The sequence below is a fragment of the Trachypithecus francoisi genome, unplaced genomic scaffold (genome assembly GCF_009764315.1).
Source record: "Trachypithecus francoisi isolate TF-2019V2 unplaced genomic scaffold, Tfra_2.0 Lachesis_group14, whole genome shotgun sequence".
NCBI classification, from domain to species: Eukaryota; Metazoa; Chordata; class Mammalia; order Primates; family Cercopithecidae; genus Trachypithecus; species Trachypithecus francoisi.
Window position 1 is genome coordinate 52,099,127 of NW_022681459.1, and position 18,201 is coordinate 52,117,327.

An 18,201-nucleotide genomic window follows, 5' to 3' on the forward strand; every position below is an offset into this window, starting at 1 on the left:
ATGTGGACCAATCCGAGCTCGTCACGAGAGGCGACCAATGGGAAGGCCCCGGGTCAGCGTCCCCGGGGAGGCCAGGGGCGGGGCGTGCAGGTCCAACCCCGCCTCCCGCGCCCCGCCTCTTGCGCCCCACCCGCGGCGGCCATGTTTACTCAGGGCACAGAGGGTCCTCGCAGCCGCAGCGGCCGGGGTTGCGGTGGCCACTTTAGATTCGGGCAAAGGCTTCGCTCTGTTCTATTTCCGCCGTCCAGCTTCCTGCCGAGGCCGGTCAAGGCAGCCGTGTTCCAAAGGACGCCGCCGGGAGCTGCGGAGGTCAGTGCGCGCTGCCGCGACCGGGGCCCTCAGGCGGGCGCGCGGCGAGACCAGGGAGGAGGCGGGCGGGGGCGCGACCCGAGCTGGCGCTGGCGTTGGATTCCTGAGACCTCACTGCGTATGTCCACGCGTCACAGCCCGGTGCTCCTTACCTGGGACTGCGCCCCTCACTTGGGGCCGGACTCCTCACCTGGGGCTGGACCTCTCACCCTGGGGCCGGGCTCCCCACCTGGGGCTGGACCTCTCACCCTGGGGTCGGACCCCTCACCTGGGGCTGGACCTCCCACCTGGGGGCTGGACTTTCCACCTGGGGCTGGGGTCCACTCAGTGTCTTTGGGGGCTGGGGATCTGCATTTCTACAGGCGCTTGAGATGATGAACACTTGCTAATGTTCAGGAACCCCTGGTTTAAATTAGGGGAAATGTGCAGTGTCTGGATTTCACAGAACTCCTGTCTGGAAGGAAGGAGTGCAGATAACATGGCTTTTCCTGGTGTTTGGTGGGCAGCAGCTGTGATTTGCATCGGATCATTTGTGTTTCATGCTGAGAGGCTAATGATTATTATTAGTAATAGTAACATCTGGGCCGGGCGCGGTGGCTCATGCCTGTAATCCCAGCAATTAGGGAGGCTAAGGTGGCCGGATCACCTGAGGTTAGGAGTTCGAGACCAGCCTGGCCAATGTGGTGAAACCCTGTCTCTACTAAAAAAATACAAAAATTAGCCGGGCGTGGTGGCACATGCCTGTAATCCCAGCTACTCCGGAGTTTGAGCCAGGAGAATCGCTTGAAGCCAGAAAGTGGAGGTTGCATTGAGCGAGATCACGACACTGCACTCCATCCTGGGCAACAAGAGTGAAACTCCGTCTCAATTAAAAAAAAAAAAGGCCGGGCGCGGTGGCTCAAGCCTGTAATCCCAGCACTTTGGGAGGCCGAGACGGGCGGATCACGAGGTCAGGAGATCGAGACCATCCTGGCTAACACGGTGAAACCCCGTCTCTACTAAAAATACAAAAACTAGCCGGGCGAGGTGGCGGGCGCCTGTAGTCCCAGCTACTCGGGAGGCTGAGGCAGGAGAATGGCGTAAACCCGGGAGGCGGAGCTTGCAGTGAGCTGAGATCTGGCCACTGCATTCCAGTCCGGGCGACAGAGCGAGACTCCGCCTAAAAAAAAAAAAAAAAAAAAAGTAACATCTGATTTAACCAATTTCTTTTCTTTTCTTTCTTCTTTTTTTTTGTTGAGACGGAGCCTCACTCTGCCACCCAGGCTGAATGGAGTGCAGTGGTGTGATCTCGGCTCACTGCAACCTCTGCCTCCCAGGTTCCAGTGATTCTCCTGCCTCAGCCTCCTAAGTAGCTGGGATTACAGACACCCACCACCTGGCCCGGCTAATTTTTGTATTTTTAGTAGAGACAGGGTTTCACCATATTGGCCAGGCTGGTCTCGAACTCCTGACCTCAAGCAATCCGCCTGCCTCAGCCTCCCAAAGTGCTAGGATTACAGGTGTGAGCCACCATGCCTGGCCTGATTTGACCAACTTTAGTAGAGGCCTTAAAATCTGGATTGATGGGGCAAGAGAGCCATTGCAGGTCATTCCCTAATCTGAAATGCCATTGTTCTGTAAACCACCATTTTAAAGTGTCATAGCCAGCTGGGTGCGGTGGCTCACACCTGTAATCCCAGCACTTTGGGAGACCGAGGTGGGCGGATCACTAGGTCAGGAGATCGAGACCATCCTGGCTAACACGGTGAAACCCTGTCTCTACTAAAAAATACAAAAAAAATAGCCAGGTGTGGTGGTGGGTGCCTGTAGTCCCAGCTACTCGGGAGGCTGAGGCAGGAGAATGGCGTGAACCCGGGAAGCGGAGCTTGCAGTGAGCTGAAATCGCGCCACTGCACTCCAGCCTGGGCGACAGAGCGAGACTCTGTCTCACAAAAAGTAGAAAAATAAATAAAAAATAAAGTGTCATGGCCTGGGCCTGTTTTAACCTGTAGGTGCTCCCGAGGCACCTGTCACTTGTATTAGCCACAGCTGCTGACCAGCTGCCGAGCAGAGTGGACTAGTGCAGGACAGCATCCACTCACCCTTGCCCAGTGGGGGGTTGATTATGGTTTTCGCGCTTGCCAGTGTTGACTTGGTCTTCCCACGCTTCTGGCAGAGAATCTGGACTCACCCTTGGTCTTCTCATGCCTTCGAAAGTTGAAATCAAAGCACGAACATATTTTTTGTTTGAGACGGAGTCTCACTCAGTCGCCAGGCTGGAGTGCAGTGGCGCAATCTCCGCTCACTGCAACCTCTGCCTCCCAGGTTCAAGCAATTCTCCTGCCTCAGCCTTCCGAGTAGCTGGGACCACAGGCGCCCACCACCAAGCCTGGCTAATTTTTTGTATTTTTAGTAGAGACGGAGTTTCACCATGTTAGCCAGGATGGTCTCGATCTCCTGACCTTGTGATCCACCTGCCTCGGCCTCCCAAAGTGCTGGGATTACAGGAATGAGCCACCGCTCCCGGCCGCTGGAACATATTTTTAATAAGCACGTGAGCTGGTGTGATGAGATCCCTGTGTAAGAGTTTTTACCTATTTCTTCTTCGGCAGCCTTGTTGAGTGCCTACTGTGCAGCAGGCTCTGCTGATTCATCAGTGAGTCCACCAAACAAGCCCTGCCCACAGGATGAGTCCAGCAGGGGAGGTGGCAGAGAGGCAGCCTTCAGGCCACAGAGGCTGGGCTCTGTCCTTGGTGCTGAGGCTGCACTGGTGGGAAAAATAATCTAGCATCAAAAATCCCCCACCGTCATAAAGCTTGTGTCTTAGCAAGTAGGAGACAGCTGAGTGGGCACTCCCTCATCTGGTGGACAGTGACTCCTAACCTAGTGCTTCAGCCTTTCTCTTTGTTTGATACCAAGTTTATTTTTTAAAGTTTTTTATTATTTATTTATTTTCTTTTTTATTTCTGAGGCAGAGTCCTGCTCTGTGGCCCAGACTGGATTTCAGTGGCACAATCTTGGCTCACTGCAGCCTCTGCCTCCGGGACTCAAACGATTCTCCTGCCTCAGCCTCCCGAGTAGCTGGGATTATAGGCACGCGCTACCACGCCCAGCTAATTTTCGTATTTTTAGTAGAGACAAGGTTTCACCATGTTGGCCAGGATGGTCTCGATCTCCTGACCTCATGATCCGACCACCTCAGCCTCCCAAAGTGCTGAGATTATAGGAATGAGCCACCGCACCTGGCGCCAGGTTTTTATATTTGGCAAAGGAAAGAACTGCATACCATTTTAGTCATTGTAAAATTATTAAAACTTTCTTTTCTCTTTCTGTCCACTCCCTGCCCACCATATGAAATAGGGTTCCTCTTCCTTCTAATCTACGGATTTTCTTTTGGTTGCCATCATTGTAGACTTCTTAAGTCTCCATTTGATCCAAAGGTAGTTTTGGCTGGGCACGGTGGCCCATGCCTGTAATCCCAGCACTTCTGGAGGCCAAGGTGGGAAGATTGCTTGAAGCCAGGAATTCCATACCAGCCTGGGCTACAAAGCAAGACCCTGTCTTTATAAAAAATAAGAAAACTTAGCTGAGTGTGGTGACCCACACCTGTAGCTGCAACTACTCAGGAGGCTGGGGCAAAAGGATCCCAGGAGTCTGAGGCTGCAGTGAGCCACGATCACACCACTGCACTCCAGCTTAGGAGACAGAGTAAGACGCTGTCTCTTAAAAAAAAAAAATTTTTTTTTAAGTAGTTTTAACAAGCGGTAAGCCCTGGGGCTGTCTCTCCCTTTGCTTCTGGCCCTTCTGGTTTGGACTGAATAAAATCAAACGTGTTTTAAAAGAATCCAGAAACATGAAGAATTTGCCCCCTTCCCTCCCTCGGCCTTTCACGTGTAGCAGCTGGACATGTTGCTGGCCTCTCAGGAAGCTGTTAGTGTTTGGGGGACCCATTGCCAGTCTCCCCAGGCTCACATGCAGGCTCATGGCTAGTGTGGTGCCACCTTTGGGAAAGCCGGCCATGGCTTCTCCCAGCCCCCAGCGTGGGGTTCGACGCAGGCATCCACAGCCGCATTTCGCCATTCCTGGGAGTAGGGACTTTGCTGACGATTTGAGCCCTTTGTCCCGGCAGCTGTACTGTGTTCAGCCTTCTACCCTTCTGGGTCCCCCGTCCGCCACCCTCCAGCTTTGTGCCTCCCACCCAGCTAACCAGCCCCGGTCAGCCTCCCATTCCATCTTCCTCAGCCAGTTCCCTCAGGGCCAAGCCTGGGTTTTGCTGACTCTCCTGCCTGATTTAGACTGGAGGGCAGGGGCCATTTACCAACCTCCGTTGCCCTCGTGGCCCAGGCCTGCTCAGACTCAAGGTTCTGCTGCTGAGCTCCTTCTCCCCAAAAAAATATTCACAGAGCTGAAAGTGTCAGATCACTGGTTGCAATATGAAAGCTTCTCAAGTGTGATTTTTTTCCCCCGAACTTTCCATCTTTATGCGTTTTCAGATTTGTAGTAGTGCAACTAAGACAGTAGTTCAGAGAATTCCTGTTAACTCTTTACCCAGATCTCACAAACGAGCACAAGCATGACTTTCAAAATTCAGGAATCTGCTTTCACTTTTCCAGCACGCATGGAGCGGCGGTACTAATGGCTGGTGTCTCGCACTCTTGCTCTCTGAAGGTACGTGAAGTTGAAAGCCTGGAATGGCTGGAAAGGGGTCATCAGGCAGGCGGCCCCTGCTGCTGGGGCTGCTGGTGGCTGTAGCCACTGTCCACCTGGTCACCTGTCCCTACACCAAAGTGGAGGAGAGCTTCAACCTGCAGGCCACACATGACCTGCTGTACCACTGGCGAGACCTGGAGCAGGTGAGGGGCCCCTGCTGTCCTTGGAGAAAACCTCATGTTACCAGCTGGCAGGGCCCAGGTGCACTGACCTGCTCTTCTCCTCACAGTACGACCATCTCGAGTTCCCCGGAGTCGTCCCCAGGACGTTCCTCGGGCCAGTGGTGATCGCAGCATTCTCCAGCCCTGCAGTTTACGTGCTTTCGCTGTTAGAAATGTCCAAGTTTTACTCTCAGCTAGTAGGTAAGGGGGTCTTCAACAAAGGAGGAGGGAGTGAGGGATCGTGGTGTCATCGGGTGACCTCAGCGAGGCCGCCGTCCCCCCGCCCAGGAACGCTGTCTGTTACAGTCTTGCCTGCCCTCAATCACCGTGGCATGGCGGCTCAGAGCAGGCACTCAGGTCAGGCCTGGGACATCTGAGCCAGCCCCTCTGTGCCTCCACACTCTTGACTGTGAAATTAGGGATGACGGCACCCACTCCCCAGGGCAGGTACAAGAGAAATGCCGTCTGTCTGTGAGGCAGCTCCCGCCACCTGAGCCTGCTGCTCCCGCCTCACCTGGCGAACCCCATGGGGTCAACAGCCTTTATTCCTGCAGAAACAGCACCATTTGCCTTGGGGAACGTTACAAACAGAACCTCACATTCCCAGAGGCCGCTGCAGGGCCTGCGTGCAAATCCTGGGTCTTTCTCTGTGCCCACATGAGGACTAAAAAAAACAATTTTAGAACATTTTGTACATATTACATATTGTTCTGAAAACCGATTTTTTTTTGTTTTTTGTTTTGTTTTGTTTTGAGACAGGGCCTTGCTGTGTCACCCAGGCTGGAGTGCAGTGGTGCAATCATAGCTCACTGCAGCTTTGAACTCCTGGGCTCAAGTGATCGTCCCACCTCAGCCTCCCACAGTGCTGGGATTACAGGCATGTGCCACCATGCCCAGCCACACAACCTGAGTTTTTAAAGTCAGCAATCACCACTTTTTCATTTCAGTACATTTTTATTGGTTTTAATACCCAGACATCCAGTCACTTTTAATATCCAGTGAGTCTGTCCAGCCTGCATGGAGAGCTTTAAGGAGCAACACCTTCCTGGGGAAGGAACACGTTCCTGGGGAAGCAGCAGTTCTGCTTCTTGAAGGGCAGATTGGGAACGGAAGCCCACCATGGCATGGGGACAGCTGGATAAGCCGTGCATGTCCTGTGGAGGCGTCAGGGAGCCCCAGATGGGGAGGAGTTGGGGGGCCATGAGCCAGGGAAAGGAAGTCCACACGCAATCCCAGGGCTGAGTCCACATTCCCCTGGAAGTTTCTGCGTATTCCAGGGGTGGCAGCAAGAGGCCGGGAGGTTGGACAGAGCTGGGCAGACTCCGGCTGGACAGAAACTCGGAGGGCTGCAGCTTCAGCCAGTGAACAGGAGCCCACCCTGGGTCCTTCCTGATCCCACTAAGATGACCTGGAATTGCTAGTGCCCCCCCACCCCAAGCCCCTGCCACCGGCCAAAATCCTTCCTCTCTGGATGAAGAGCACATCATCCTGGGGACTGAAGGTCATCCTGGGGCCGAGGCTGATCCTGGAGCTGAGGCTGCCCTTGTTGGGCACGGGGTTGAGATTGTTGGGCATTTGGGAAGATGGAAAACCAAGAGAAGAGACGCAGGGGATGGACCTGATGGGAAAAAGGGGAAGTGGGGCTTTTCCGGGGTCTGTGAATTGTTTAAAAAGCCCAGGGGGAATTCCAGCACCAAAAATGCAGCAGCTGGAGCCAGACCCACTCCTGGGTATCAGTGAAAAATGTCCTGTTGAGACATTCAGGCCAGACGCGGTGACTCACACCTGTAATCCCAGAACTTTGGGAGGCCGAGGCAGGGGGATCACCTGAGGTCAGGAGTTTGAGACCATCCTGGCCAACATGGGGAAACCCTGTCTCTACTAAAAATACAAAAATTAGCTGGGCGTGGCAGCGTGTGCCTGTAATCCCAGCTACTCGGGAGGCTGAGGTAGCAGAATTGCTTGAACCCGGGAGGCAGAGGTTGCCGTGAGCTGAGATTATGCCACTGCACTCCAGCCTGAGCAACAGAGGGAAGCTCTGTCCTTAAAAAAAAAAAAAAAAAAAAAGACATTTGCAGTCCGAATCCAGCAATCAGTGAAAAGAACGCCTGGTATGCATACGGGGTGTTCTGGGAACAGCAGGTCCAGCACTCAGACGTCTGTGGCCCCCTTGGCAATGCCTGAGTATCTCTGCCTGTTGGCCCCCACAGCTGCCTGGACCCAGTTGCCTCTCACATGGGGGCTTCGAAGTCCCTTTGGCCTTCCGGAAAGGCAGTGAGAGATACCCAGAAGTTCATTTTTCTTCCTGTTTTCAGCCTCTCTTGCCAGCGGCTGACGGGCCAGTCCACGGTGAGGATGTGTGGTCGGCTGGGTACTGTCCTGGGCACACCTGCCCCCTCACCGCCTCCTCATCAGACCACCAGCCCAGAGGTGGCTCCCGCTGTTGAGTGGGGAGAGGGGTCCTGACCCCCTTCCTGCCTGGGAGCCCGTGTTCCCGCCACATCCCACCTCCTCACAGCTGCTGGTTAGAGCAAGATCTGAGCCCGGCCCTTGCAAACATTGCCCCTGGAGATGCCACAGCCCGATGGGGTCTCTGGTTTAGTGTAGGGCTCAGCTTGTGGCACCCCCAAGTTCTGTGTCCTCCCTCACGCTTCAGAGAGCAGCCCCCGCAAGAGCCCTTGTGGCACCAGGCTTGGGCATTTCAGTTCCCGACAGGAGCGCAGGGGGCCTGGGGCCAGATGTCTGTTTTAGACATGGAGACAATGCCCTCAAGGCTGCTTTGCCTGACATGGCCGTCAGCTGGCGTTCAGCAACATAGAAAAATCCATATAGAAAGATATGTGTAGAAGGACCCACGTAGGAGGACCCACTGGATGCTCCTCCGCTACAGGCTCACGTGCTGTCACTGTCTTTGTTTAGTTAGAGGAGTGCTTGGACTCGGCGTGATTTTTGGACTCTGGACATTACAAAAGGAAGTGAGACGGCAGTTTGGGGCCATGGTGGCCGCCATGTTCTGCTGGGTGACGGCCGTGCAGTTCCACCTGATGTTCTACTGCACGCGGACACTGCCCAACGTGCTGGCCCTGCCCGTAGGTACGTCGCTGCCGGCCGTGCCTGCACACCCACGGTGCCAGGGGCTCCCCGAGTCAGGGGCTCCCCGGCTGATGACAGCGCCTCCCTGGTGATGGCCACTCCCCGCTGGGCTCCTCAGGATGGTCCGTGGCCTGAAACCGGGCTCTTTGTTTTCCCTGCTGGGTTGGGATGCACTTCCCAGCCAACAGCGTGGGTGCGGGGGGCGGCTCTGAGTGGTTTGTTTTCTGGGATATTTGTGTGACTTTTATGATAAGAAAAGGAACAGCTGCTGGTTAGAGCAAGGTCTCTTTGCTTCCCAGGGTGTTTTCTGGGCCAGGTGGGCCCTGTGTCTGATGGGCACCCTCCCGCGCTGTCTTGCAGTCCTGCTGGCCCTGGCAGCCTGGCTGCGGCACGAGTGGGCCCGCTTCATCTGGCTGTCAGCCTTCACCATCATCGTGTTCAGGGCGGAGCTGTGCCTGTTCCTGGGCCTCCTGCTGCTGCTGGCCTTGGGCAACCGAAAGATTTCTGTAGTCAGAGCCCTTCGCCACGCCATCCCGGCGGGGATCCTCTGTTTAGGTAAGTCAGTCGCTGTGGGATGCTTCTAACTGGATTTTGTTTTGCCTTATTTTACCAAAGTCAAGAGAAATTTGGGACGTTTTCATCCCCATGAAATAAAATGACTAACTTTAGCAGTGTTAAAACATTTCAGTCCTAAGCCTCCTGCCCAGGGTCTCCAGGGGGCCCCACCCTGCACCTTGGGAGCCCCTGTTCACTGGTCTGTCCTTTGTCCTTGGGCTGGGGGAGGCCACAAGAGCAGAGGGTGACTTGTCCCTGCGCCAGGCAGTGGTTCTGGGCAGTGGTGTCCTCAACACAGCTGGCGTCTTTTTTCTTTTTTTTTGTTTTAGAGATAGCTTGCTCTGTCACCCAGGATAGAGTGCAGTGGCATGATCGTGGTCCATTGCAGCCTCCAACTCCTAGGCTCCAGCAATCTTCCCACCCAGCCCAACCTCTTTTCTTTGAAAGCAGCTTGTAGTTTCTGTAGTGATGGGGGCTGCACTGTGGTGGGGTGTTTACTGATGGCTGTGTTTGTGAGTAAGAAACTCTATTTTGTTTTATCAGGACTGACGGTTGCCGTGGATTCTTATTTTTGGCGGGAGCTCACGTGGCCAGAAGGAAAGGTGTTTTGGTACAACACTGTCCTGAACAAAAGCTCCAACTGGGGGGTATCCTTCAGTGTCCGTGCAGGGGGCGATGGGTGGGACCCCCAGCCACACCTCCTGGGCCTCCTTGGGTGGTGGAAGCAGCTGCTTCTCCCTTCTGTGCAGCCTGGCTGCAGGATCAGGATGGAGCCCCTCCCTTCCACTTGCTCCTGGGAAATGCTGACCATGGGCGGTGAGGTCCCGGCTGCCTTCTCTCAGTCCTGTGGAAACAGCCCTGCCCCAGATTAACCCAGCCTTTCTTCTGTTCCTTGGGCAATCTGCCTTTTGTTTTGTTTTGTTTTGTTTTTGAGACCGAGTCTGGCTCTGTCGCCCAGGCTGGAGTACAGTGGTGTGATCTCAGCTCACTGCAGCTTCTGCCTCCCTGGTTCAAGCAATTCTCCTGCCTCGGCCTCACGAGTAGCTGGGACTATAGGCGCGTGCCACCATGCTTGGCTCATTTTTGTATTTTTAGTAGAGATGGGGTTTTACCATGTTGATCAGGCTGGTCTTAAACTTCTGACCTCAAGTGATCTGCCCACCTCGGCCTCCCAAAGTGCTGGGATTACAGATGTGAACCACCACACCTAGCCCGGACAATCTGCATTTAAAAAGCACTTTCTTAGGAAGTATGTCAAATGTACACGCGTAGATGGAATAGCATAACAAATCCCCAACACGTGTGTCACCCGTGACCATCTGTTTTTGTTTGTTTGTTTGTTTTTTGAGACAGAGTCTCACCCTGTTGCCAGGTTGGAGTGCAATGGCATGATCTCGGCTCACTGCAACCTCCAACTCCCTGGTTCAAGTGATTCTCCTGTCTCAGCCTCCTGAGTAGCTGGGATTACAGGCACATGCCACCATGCCCGGCTAATTTTTGTATTTGTATCGGAGACGGGGTTTCACCATGTTGGCCAGGATGGTCTCGATCCCTTGACCTCGTGATCCGCCCACCTTGGCCTCCCAAAGTGCTGGGATTACAGACGTGAGCCACTGCGCCTGGCTGACCATCTGTTTTTAACGGTGAAGAAAAGGGTGCAGAGACCGAACATCCCACGGCCCTTTCTGCCTTGGTCCTGCCTGGAGGGGGCCCGAAGCCCAACTGGTATGTGTGCACCTGCGCCGTGGCCTGGGTGTGTCTTTTAGGAGGGGGCCTGGGGCCTGAGTGGTGTCTGTGCACGTGAGCCATGACCCAGGCTGCGTCTCTCAGCACAACTGTCTTCAGGCATCTTCTCTGCCTTGACCCCGCCACCCAGCCCACGGGCTTATCGTGGACAGGTGCGTGGCCTCCTTAACCCAGCCCACAGACCTCCCCACTGCTGTGGTACTTCTACTCAGCCCTGCCCCGCGGCCTGGGCTGCAGCCTGCTCTTCGTCCCCCTGGGCTTGGTGGACAGAAGGACGCACGCACTGACGGTGCTGGCACTGGGCTACGTGGCGCTCTACTCCCTCCTGCCGCACAAGGAGCTACGCTTCATCATCTATGCCTTCCCTGCTCTCAATGTCACAGCTGCCAGAGGCTGCTCCTACCTGTGAGCACTGTTTTTGTGACATGCATTTTTAGTTTCATTGGAAACAGGTTCGCTGATTTACTGTGTGGGGGTGTGTGTGTGTTTCCGTTTTGAAACAGGGTCTTGCTCTGTCACCCAGGGTGGAGTGCAGCAGTGCGATCGTGGCTCACTGCACTCCTCAACTCCTAGGGAGTCAAGCCATCCTCCTGCCTTCTCCTCTCAAAGTGCTGGATTACAGGTGTGAGCCACCAGGGCTATTTTTTAAGATAAACACAGGGCGTGTTGAATTAGGTGCTTATGTCAAAAGAGGGTGGCCCCAGTCCTCTCTCCTCCCTGAGGTCTGCATGGGATGGGCCGGCCTGGCGACCTGCTGACAGAGGGCTTTGCTCAGGTGGTCTTTGTCTTGGGTTAATTTGGTGACTAGTCCACATATGGTGATGCACCAGCGGTCCCCACCTCTGTCACAGGGGAGGGACACTCACACAGGTAGCGACGGCAGAGGGCAGGGGCGGCCAGGGAGGCTCTGAGGGTGACAGGTTAGGTGGAGGAAGGACGTTCATGACCATCCTGACAGGGCCTCAGGGTTGAGGGCATTTGTCAAGGCAGGTCATCTGGCTGGAAGAGGGGGATGGTCAGGGAGGTGCGTGTGGCTGGGTGCAGAGGGCCCAGTGTGGCCCAGTCTCGGAGTCCTGTGGTGGGTGGGTGGGTTTCCTGGGGGGAGGGACTGAAGGCAGCAGGTGATGGAGGTGGAGCTGTGAGCCTGCCAGGGCCTGGGGAGGGCACTGCCTGGACTGAGGGTGGGGCGGTCTGAGTGCAGCTGCCACTCAGTGTTGCAAGCCTCAGGGAGCCAGCAGAGTCCATCACTGCTGGGCCCTGTGGGTTCTGGGGAAGGACCCGGGGCTCAGGCCCAGGAGAGTCCATCACTGCCGGGCCCTGTGGGTGCTGGGGAAGGACCCGGGGCTGAGGCTGGCCAGCTCTGTGCCCATTCAGAGCTTGCTGCGTTGATGGGAACAGGAGGCCAACTCAGGCCACACTGGACATTGAGGGGTGGCAGGGCTGCGGGCCAGGAGGGCCGGGGCCTGAGGCGCTGAGAGGTGCCCACTGTGGCTGGAGAGGACGTCCCACAACGTGGTCCCTGATCCCAGGCAGCGGTCAGGCGCTTTCCAGTGACACCTGTTCAGGGGATGGGATGGTGCCCCTCAGCTCCCACTGCTCTGTACTGCCCTTGGGCCTGGGAGCTCCTCTGGCTGCTGACTGTTCCTCGCTGGGGGCTCCTCCAGCTGCCGCGGTCGTGACTCCGTGGAGCCCCTGGGAGCTCCTCCAGCTGCGATGGCTGTTCCTCACTGGGGGCTCCTCTGGCTGCCGTGGCCATGCCTGGGTTGGGGGCTCCTCTGGCTGCCGTGGCCATGCCCAGGTTGGGGGCTCCTCCAGCTGCTGTAACTGTGCCTCAGTGGGGGCTCCTGGGAGCTCTGCCTCTGCTTTTCTGTGCCTTTGGCTCCCTCCCGTCCCAGGGGTCGGCTCAGGGCTGAAGCAGGAGCAGACTCCAGCCCGAGTCATGGAAAAGAGGGTGGTAAAGACGGGGAGAGTGGCGCAGATGGATTGTATTTGGTGACAGACTTTTCGCAGGGAAGAAGATCCAGTGTGAATCGGACCCAGCTCTGCTGAAAGCAAAGGCAGGAGTGTCTGAGGCCTGGTGTGCTGGGCGTGAGGGCTGCAAGGGCCCCCGCTGTGCCAGTCGGCCTTATCCGGAGGAGGACAAACTTGGGGCGTCTAAATGAGGGGGTGCAGGGTAGAGCAAGGCCCCCTCCGAAGTCAGGTCCTCAGCCCGGTCACCCTGGGAGCAAGAGCAGGCCGCCCCCCCGCCCCCGGCGTCAGGGCCCAGGGCCTTGCGACAGTCCTGGGGGTGCGAGCTTTCCGCAGTGACTGCCCACTCCGGCTCTGGGCAGGAACGAAGGGCGAACGCCCTGGCAGTGCTGAGCTCTTTGGGGCAGGCACTTAGGAGGCTGGGGGTCATTCTAGGAGCGGCCTCGAGCTCAGGAACGGCCCCAGAGTTTGTTCACGGGTGCACTAGTCTGCTCTCGCACTGCTGTAAAGAAACACCGGAGACCGGATAATTTATAAAGAGGAGGCTTCGGCCGGGCGCGGTGGCTCAAGCCTGTAATCCCAGCACTTTGGGAGGCCGAGACGGGCGGATCATGAGATCAGGAGATCGAGACCATCCTGGCTAACACGGTGAAACCCCGTCTCTACTAAAAAATACAAAAACCTAGCCGGGCGAGGTGGCGGGCGCCTGTAGTCCCAGCTACTCGGGAGGCTGAGGCAGGAGAATGGAGTAAACCCAGGAGGCGGGGCTTGCAGTGAGCTGAGATCGGCCACAGCACTCCAGCCTGGGTGGCAGAGCGAGACTCCGTCTCAAAAAAAAAAAAAAAAAAAAAAAAAAAAGAGGAGGCTTCATTGGCTCGCGGTTCCGCAGGCCGTACAGGAAGCGTGATGCTGGTGTCTGCTCAGCTTCCAGGGAGGCTTGGGGAAACTTTCCATCATGGCGGAAGGCGAGAGGGAAGCAGGCACGTTTTGTGTGGCCAGAGCAGGAGGAAGAGTGACAGGGGAGGTGTCACCCATTTTCAAACAAGCAGACATCTTGAGAACTCCCTCAATATCAGGGGAACAGCATGGAGGGCATGGCACTAATCCATTCCTGAAGGCTTTACCTCCGTGACCCAGTCACCTCCCACCAGGCCCCACCTCCAGCATTGGGGATCACAGTTGGACATGAGATTTGGTGGGGACGCAGATCCCAGCCATAGCAAAGGGCAGGGCCTGCGGAGAAGAGGGCTCCGAGGCGCCTGGTAGAGAGTCTTGATCAGGGGTTCAGGGCGTTTAGACCAGGGTTGGCAAGCTTTTCTGTTAAGGACCAGCTAATAAGGAGCCTCATCTTCGTGGGTCACGTGTCTCTGGCAGCTGCTAACTCTGCTGTAGGAGCCTGAGATTAGCACAGTCTATTGTGAGAGAACTAGCGGCGCCCTGTGCCACAGAGCTCATTCACCTGCTGGGAGTGGACTTGGCAGCGCGGGTGACACTCTGACCTACACAGTCACTTGGGATTGTTTGAAAATATATTTTTAGGCCGGGCACGGTGGCTCAAGCCTGTAATCCCAGCACTTTGGGAGGCCGAGACGGGCGGATCACGAGGTCAGGAGATTGAGACCATCCTGGCTAACACAGGTGAAACCCCGTCTCTACTAAAAATACAAAACCTAGCCGGGCGAGGTGGCGGGCGCCTGTAGTCCCAGCTACTCGGGAGGCTGAGGCAGGAGAATGGTGTAAACCCGGGAGGCGGAGCTTGCAGTGAGCTGAGATCCGGCCACTGCACTCCAGTTCGGGCGACAGAGCGAGACTCCGCCTCAAAAAAAAAAAAAAGAAAATATATTTTTAGGCTGGACGTGGTGGCTCATGCCTCTCATCCCAGCACTTTGGAAGGCTGAGGCAGGCAGATCACGAGGTCAGGAGTTCAAGACTAGCCTGGCCAACATAGTGAAAGCCTATCTCTACTAAAAATACAAAAATTAGCTGGGCATGGTAGCGGGCAGCTTGAGGCAGGAGAATCACTTGAACCTGGCAGGCGGAGGTTGCAGTGAGCTGAGATCGTGCCACTGCACTCCAGTCTGGGTGACACAGTGAGGCTCTGTCTCAAAAAAAAAGAAAATATATTTTTAAAAATCTCATCTAGGCCAGGCACGGTGGCTCACACCTGTAATCACAGCACTTTGAGAGGCCGAGATGGGCGGATCACGAGGTCAGGAGATCAAGACTATCCTGGCTAACACGGTGAAACCCCGTCTCGATTAAAAATACAAAAAATTAGCTGGGCGTGATGGTGGGTGCCTGTAGTCCCAGCTACTCGGGAGGCTGAGGCAGGAGAATGGCGTGAACCCTAAAGGCGGAGCTTGGAAGTGAGCCGAGATTATGCCGCTGCACTCCAGCCTGGGGGGACAGAGTGAAAAAAAAAAAAATCTAATCTAAAGTTGAATTTGGCATCTTGGGTAGAATTTCACAGACCATTCTTTTTTTTTTTTTTTTTTTTTTTTTTTGAGACGGAGTCTTGCTCTGTCGCCCAGTCTGGAGTGCAGTGGCCGGATCTCAGCTCACTGCAAGCTCCGCCTCCCGGGTTTACGCCATTCTCCTGCCTCAGCCTCCCGAGTAGCTGGGACCACAGGCGCCCGCCACCTCGCCCGGCTAGTTTTTTGTATTTTTAGTAGAGACGGGGTTTCACCATGTTAGCCAGGATGGTCTCGATCTCCTGACCTCGTGATCCGCCCGTCTCGGCCTCCCAAAGTGCTGGGATTACAGGCTTGAGCCACCGCGCCCGGCCACACAGACAATTCTTGAGGCAGTATCTTAACTACTTTTACCAGTTAATCTGTTTATTTGGTGGTTTATTTGGTTATGACTTGGAGAAGTTGAACAGCAGGTTATGCTCCTACTATGTTTTGTAGATAGATTATTGTCACCACGTTCTGCCTATGATGTGTAACCATTCTTTTTCAGGCTGAATAACTATAAAAAGTCTTGGCTGTACAAAGTGGGGTCTCTGCTTGTGATCGGACACCTCGTGGTGAATGCCGCCTACTCAGCCACGGCCCTGTACATGTCGCATTTCAACTACCCAGGTGGCATCGCGATGCAAAGGCTGCACCAGCTGGTGCCCCCCCAGACAGGTGGGTACTGGGCGCTGCCTGGGGACCACTGTGGCTCCGACCGCAGGGCTGGGCTCTGACGGCAGGCCTGGTTTTCCTAGACGTCCTTCTGCACATTGACGTGGCAGCTGCCCAGACAGGCGTGTCTCGGTTTCTCCAAGTCAACAGTGCCTGGAGGTAGGATTCACACACAGCACGACCCTCCTGGAAGCCACCCTTGGCACCTGGGGTGGGGGATGGGGCTATTTGGGGGCCCTGGGCTGGACCACCGGCTCTCATCCCACAGGTATGACAAGAGGGAGGACGTGCAGCCGGGGGCGGGCATGCTGGCGTACACACACATCCTCATGGAGGCGGCCCCTGGGCTCCTGGCCCTCTACAGGGACACACACCGGGTCCTGGCCAGCATCGTGGGCACCACAGGTGTGAGTCTGAACTTGACCCAACTGCCCCCCTTCAACGTCCACCTGCAGACAAAACTGGTGCTTCTGGAGAGGCTCCCCCGGCTGTCCTGAGGGGGACCAAGTAGCCCCCAGCAGCCACAGGCCTTCCAGGAGCTGAGTGTTCTGGCACAGTTCCAACACAATTATGACAATTCAGACAAGCAAGTCAAAGTACTGTGCACCTGCCTCTGACAGACACCAGAGCAGGGCCAGGGCCTCCACAGCCTCACCTGGGGCTCGCAGCACCAGAGAACAAGGGGCCCAGGTCTTGTTGGCACCCCGGGAACCGCTGCCCAGGGTGATGGTGGCCTGCTCAGGGCTGGTAGGCGACTGTCATCTGTCGTCCAGACCGGGTGCCATTTATGACTAATGAGGAGCAGCGGGCTCACCTGGGCACCTGTCTGCCGGGAGGCCACGTGTGTCGGGGCGTGCCCACCCGGGGGAGCAGTAGTTTGGCAGCACCCCACGCCTGCTGCCAGAGGGCCTCTTGGGGCACCTAAGACAGCACCCCCTCTCAGGGGAGACCATGGTGGCCCCTGCCGCCCCCCGACCTGCTGCCACCACTGCAATGTTTTTATTCACCGGCATCCCATCTCCATCACAGATAAAATTTTAGGAGATAAACACATTCAAAAAGGAATGAGAGAAAAAGAATAAGGCAATAAATGTTGATCGGAACCTCTCAAGATTACAGAAAATAATGAGAATGAAATTTTAAAAATGTTTCCTGTGTGATAGCTTATCACAGGTGACTATTCCAGGTGTTATGGTAAAGGGACAGCTTGGTGCTGTCAGCTTCACTGACCATGCATTTATAAAGCTCCAAAGTACATGTGATGTTGCTGGGCACTGGAGACGGGGGCCTAGCTGCTGCTGCACACATATGCACACAATGCACATGTGCACACACCATGTATACACTACACACATGCACACAACATGCATACACACTACACACACATGCACACACCATGCAGACACTACACGCATACACACACCATGCACACACCATGCAGACACACTACACGCATACACAATGCACATGTGCACACACCATGCATACACACTACACACATGTGCACACAGTGCACACATGCACACACCATGCTTACCACGCATGCACACACTGCACATGTGCACACACCATGCATACACACTACACACACATGCACACATACAATGCACACGTGCACACACCAGGCGTACACACCACACATGCACACACAATGCATGTGAACACACCATGCATACACACTACACACATGCACACATACAGTGCACACGTGCACACCATGCATACACACCATGCATACTACACATGCATGCACACACTGCACATGTGCACACATGCGTACACACTACACATGCACACCATGCACATGTGCACACACCATGCATACACACCACACATGCACACAAATGCACACATGCACATCATGCATACATACCACACACGTATCCACGCACACAATGCGCACGTGCACACACCATGCATACACACCACACACGTGCACACCCCCATACATACACACCACACATGCGTGCACACACCACACATGCCTGTACACACACATGCATAAAGACATGATTTCTTCCTGAGCTCTTTGAGAACTTGTGGCTGTTGGCCCAGGTACCCTGGGGCTGCCTGTCCACCTGATGCCTCCTGGTTTTCCCATTGCATCTGGCGAACATCTATGCGGACACTTCCTGACTCCCACAGAGGCCAGATGGTGAGGACTGGAGAGCAGGCTTCCCAGCCCCAGCATCCCACAGACATGGGCTCCCTCCCCCATCCATTCATCTGTGTGTCTCAGGTATTCAGTGGTTATCCACGCTCGTTCTCTTTTATCACTGGCCACATGTGGATTGCCTCCCGACTTCAGTGGTCTGTGAGTTGCTCCTGTCTTTAATTATCCTGGTGTTCAAAGTGTACGAGATTTGCTGGTGGGAACCCTGCCACGCTCTGCCTGTGCGCCGCGCCTCTCCTTCGAGCACCTCCTCATGACCAGGCATGGCAGGGCATCCTCTTGGGCCTCTGGCCTCCGCCGTTGCTCTGTGGGGCTTGGCTCCCTTTGGTGGGGAACAGCGTTAGAGACCAGGATCTCGACACGAGGTGTGCTCGATGCC

The 18,201-nt window shown here is 55.4% G+C and overlaps 1 protein-coding gene across 3 annotated transcripts; it reads left to right on the forward strand.

Moving 5' to 3' along the window:
* Positions 1–107: 107 nt before the first annotated feature.
* ALG12 (ALG12 alpha-1,6-mannosyltransferase) lies at positions 108–16,772 on the forward strand. 3 transcript variants are annotated; one of them, XM_033233520.1, is made up of 10 exons: positions 108–309; positions 4,957–5,141; positions 5,228–5,360; positions 8,079–8,252; positions 8,613–8,807; positions 9,351–9,454; positions 10,735–10,958; positions 15,483–15,652; positions 15,733–15,808; positions 15,918–16,772. In XM_033233520.1, exons 2-10 carry the CDS (start codon positions 4,980–4,982, stop codon positions 16,144–16,146), a joined length of 1,467 nt encoding a protein of 488 aa, XP_033089411.1. In that variant the 5' UTR covers positions 108–309; positions 4,957–4,979; the 3' UTR covers positions 16,147–16,772. The 3 variants fall into 3 exon arrangements, with proteins under 3 accessions (XP_033089411.1, XP_033089412.1, XP_033089413.1); XM_033233521.1 differs by having other exon boundaries at positions 4,902–5,141; positions 15,918–16,760; XM_033233522.1 differs by lacking the exon at positions 8,079–8,252.
* Positions 16,773–18,201: the final 1,429 nt, after the last annotated feature.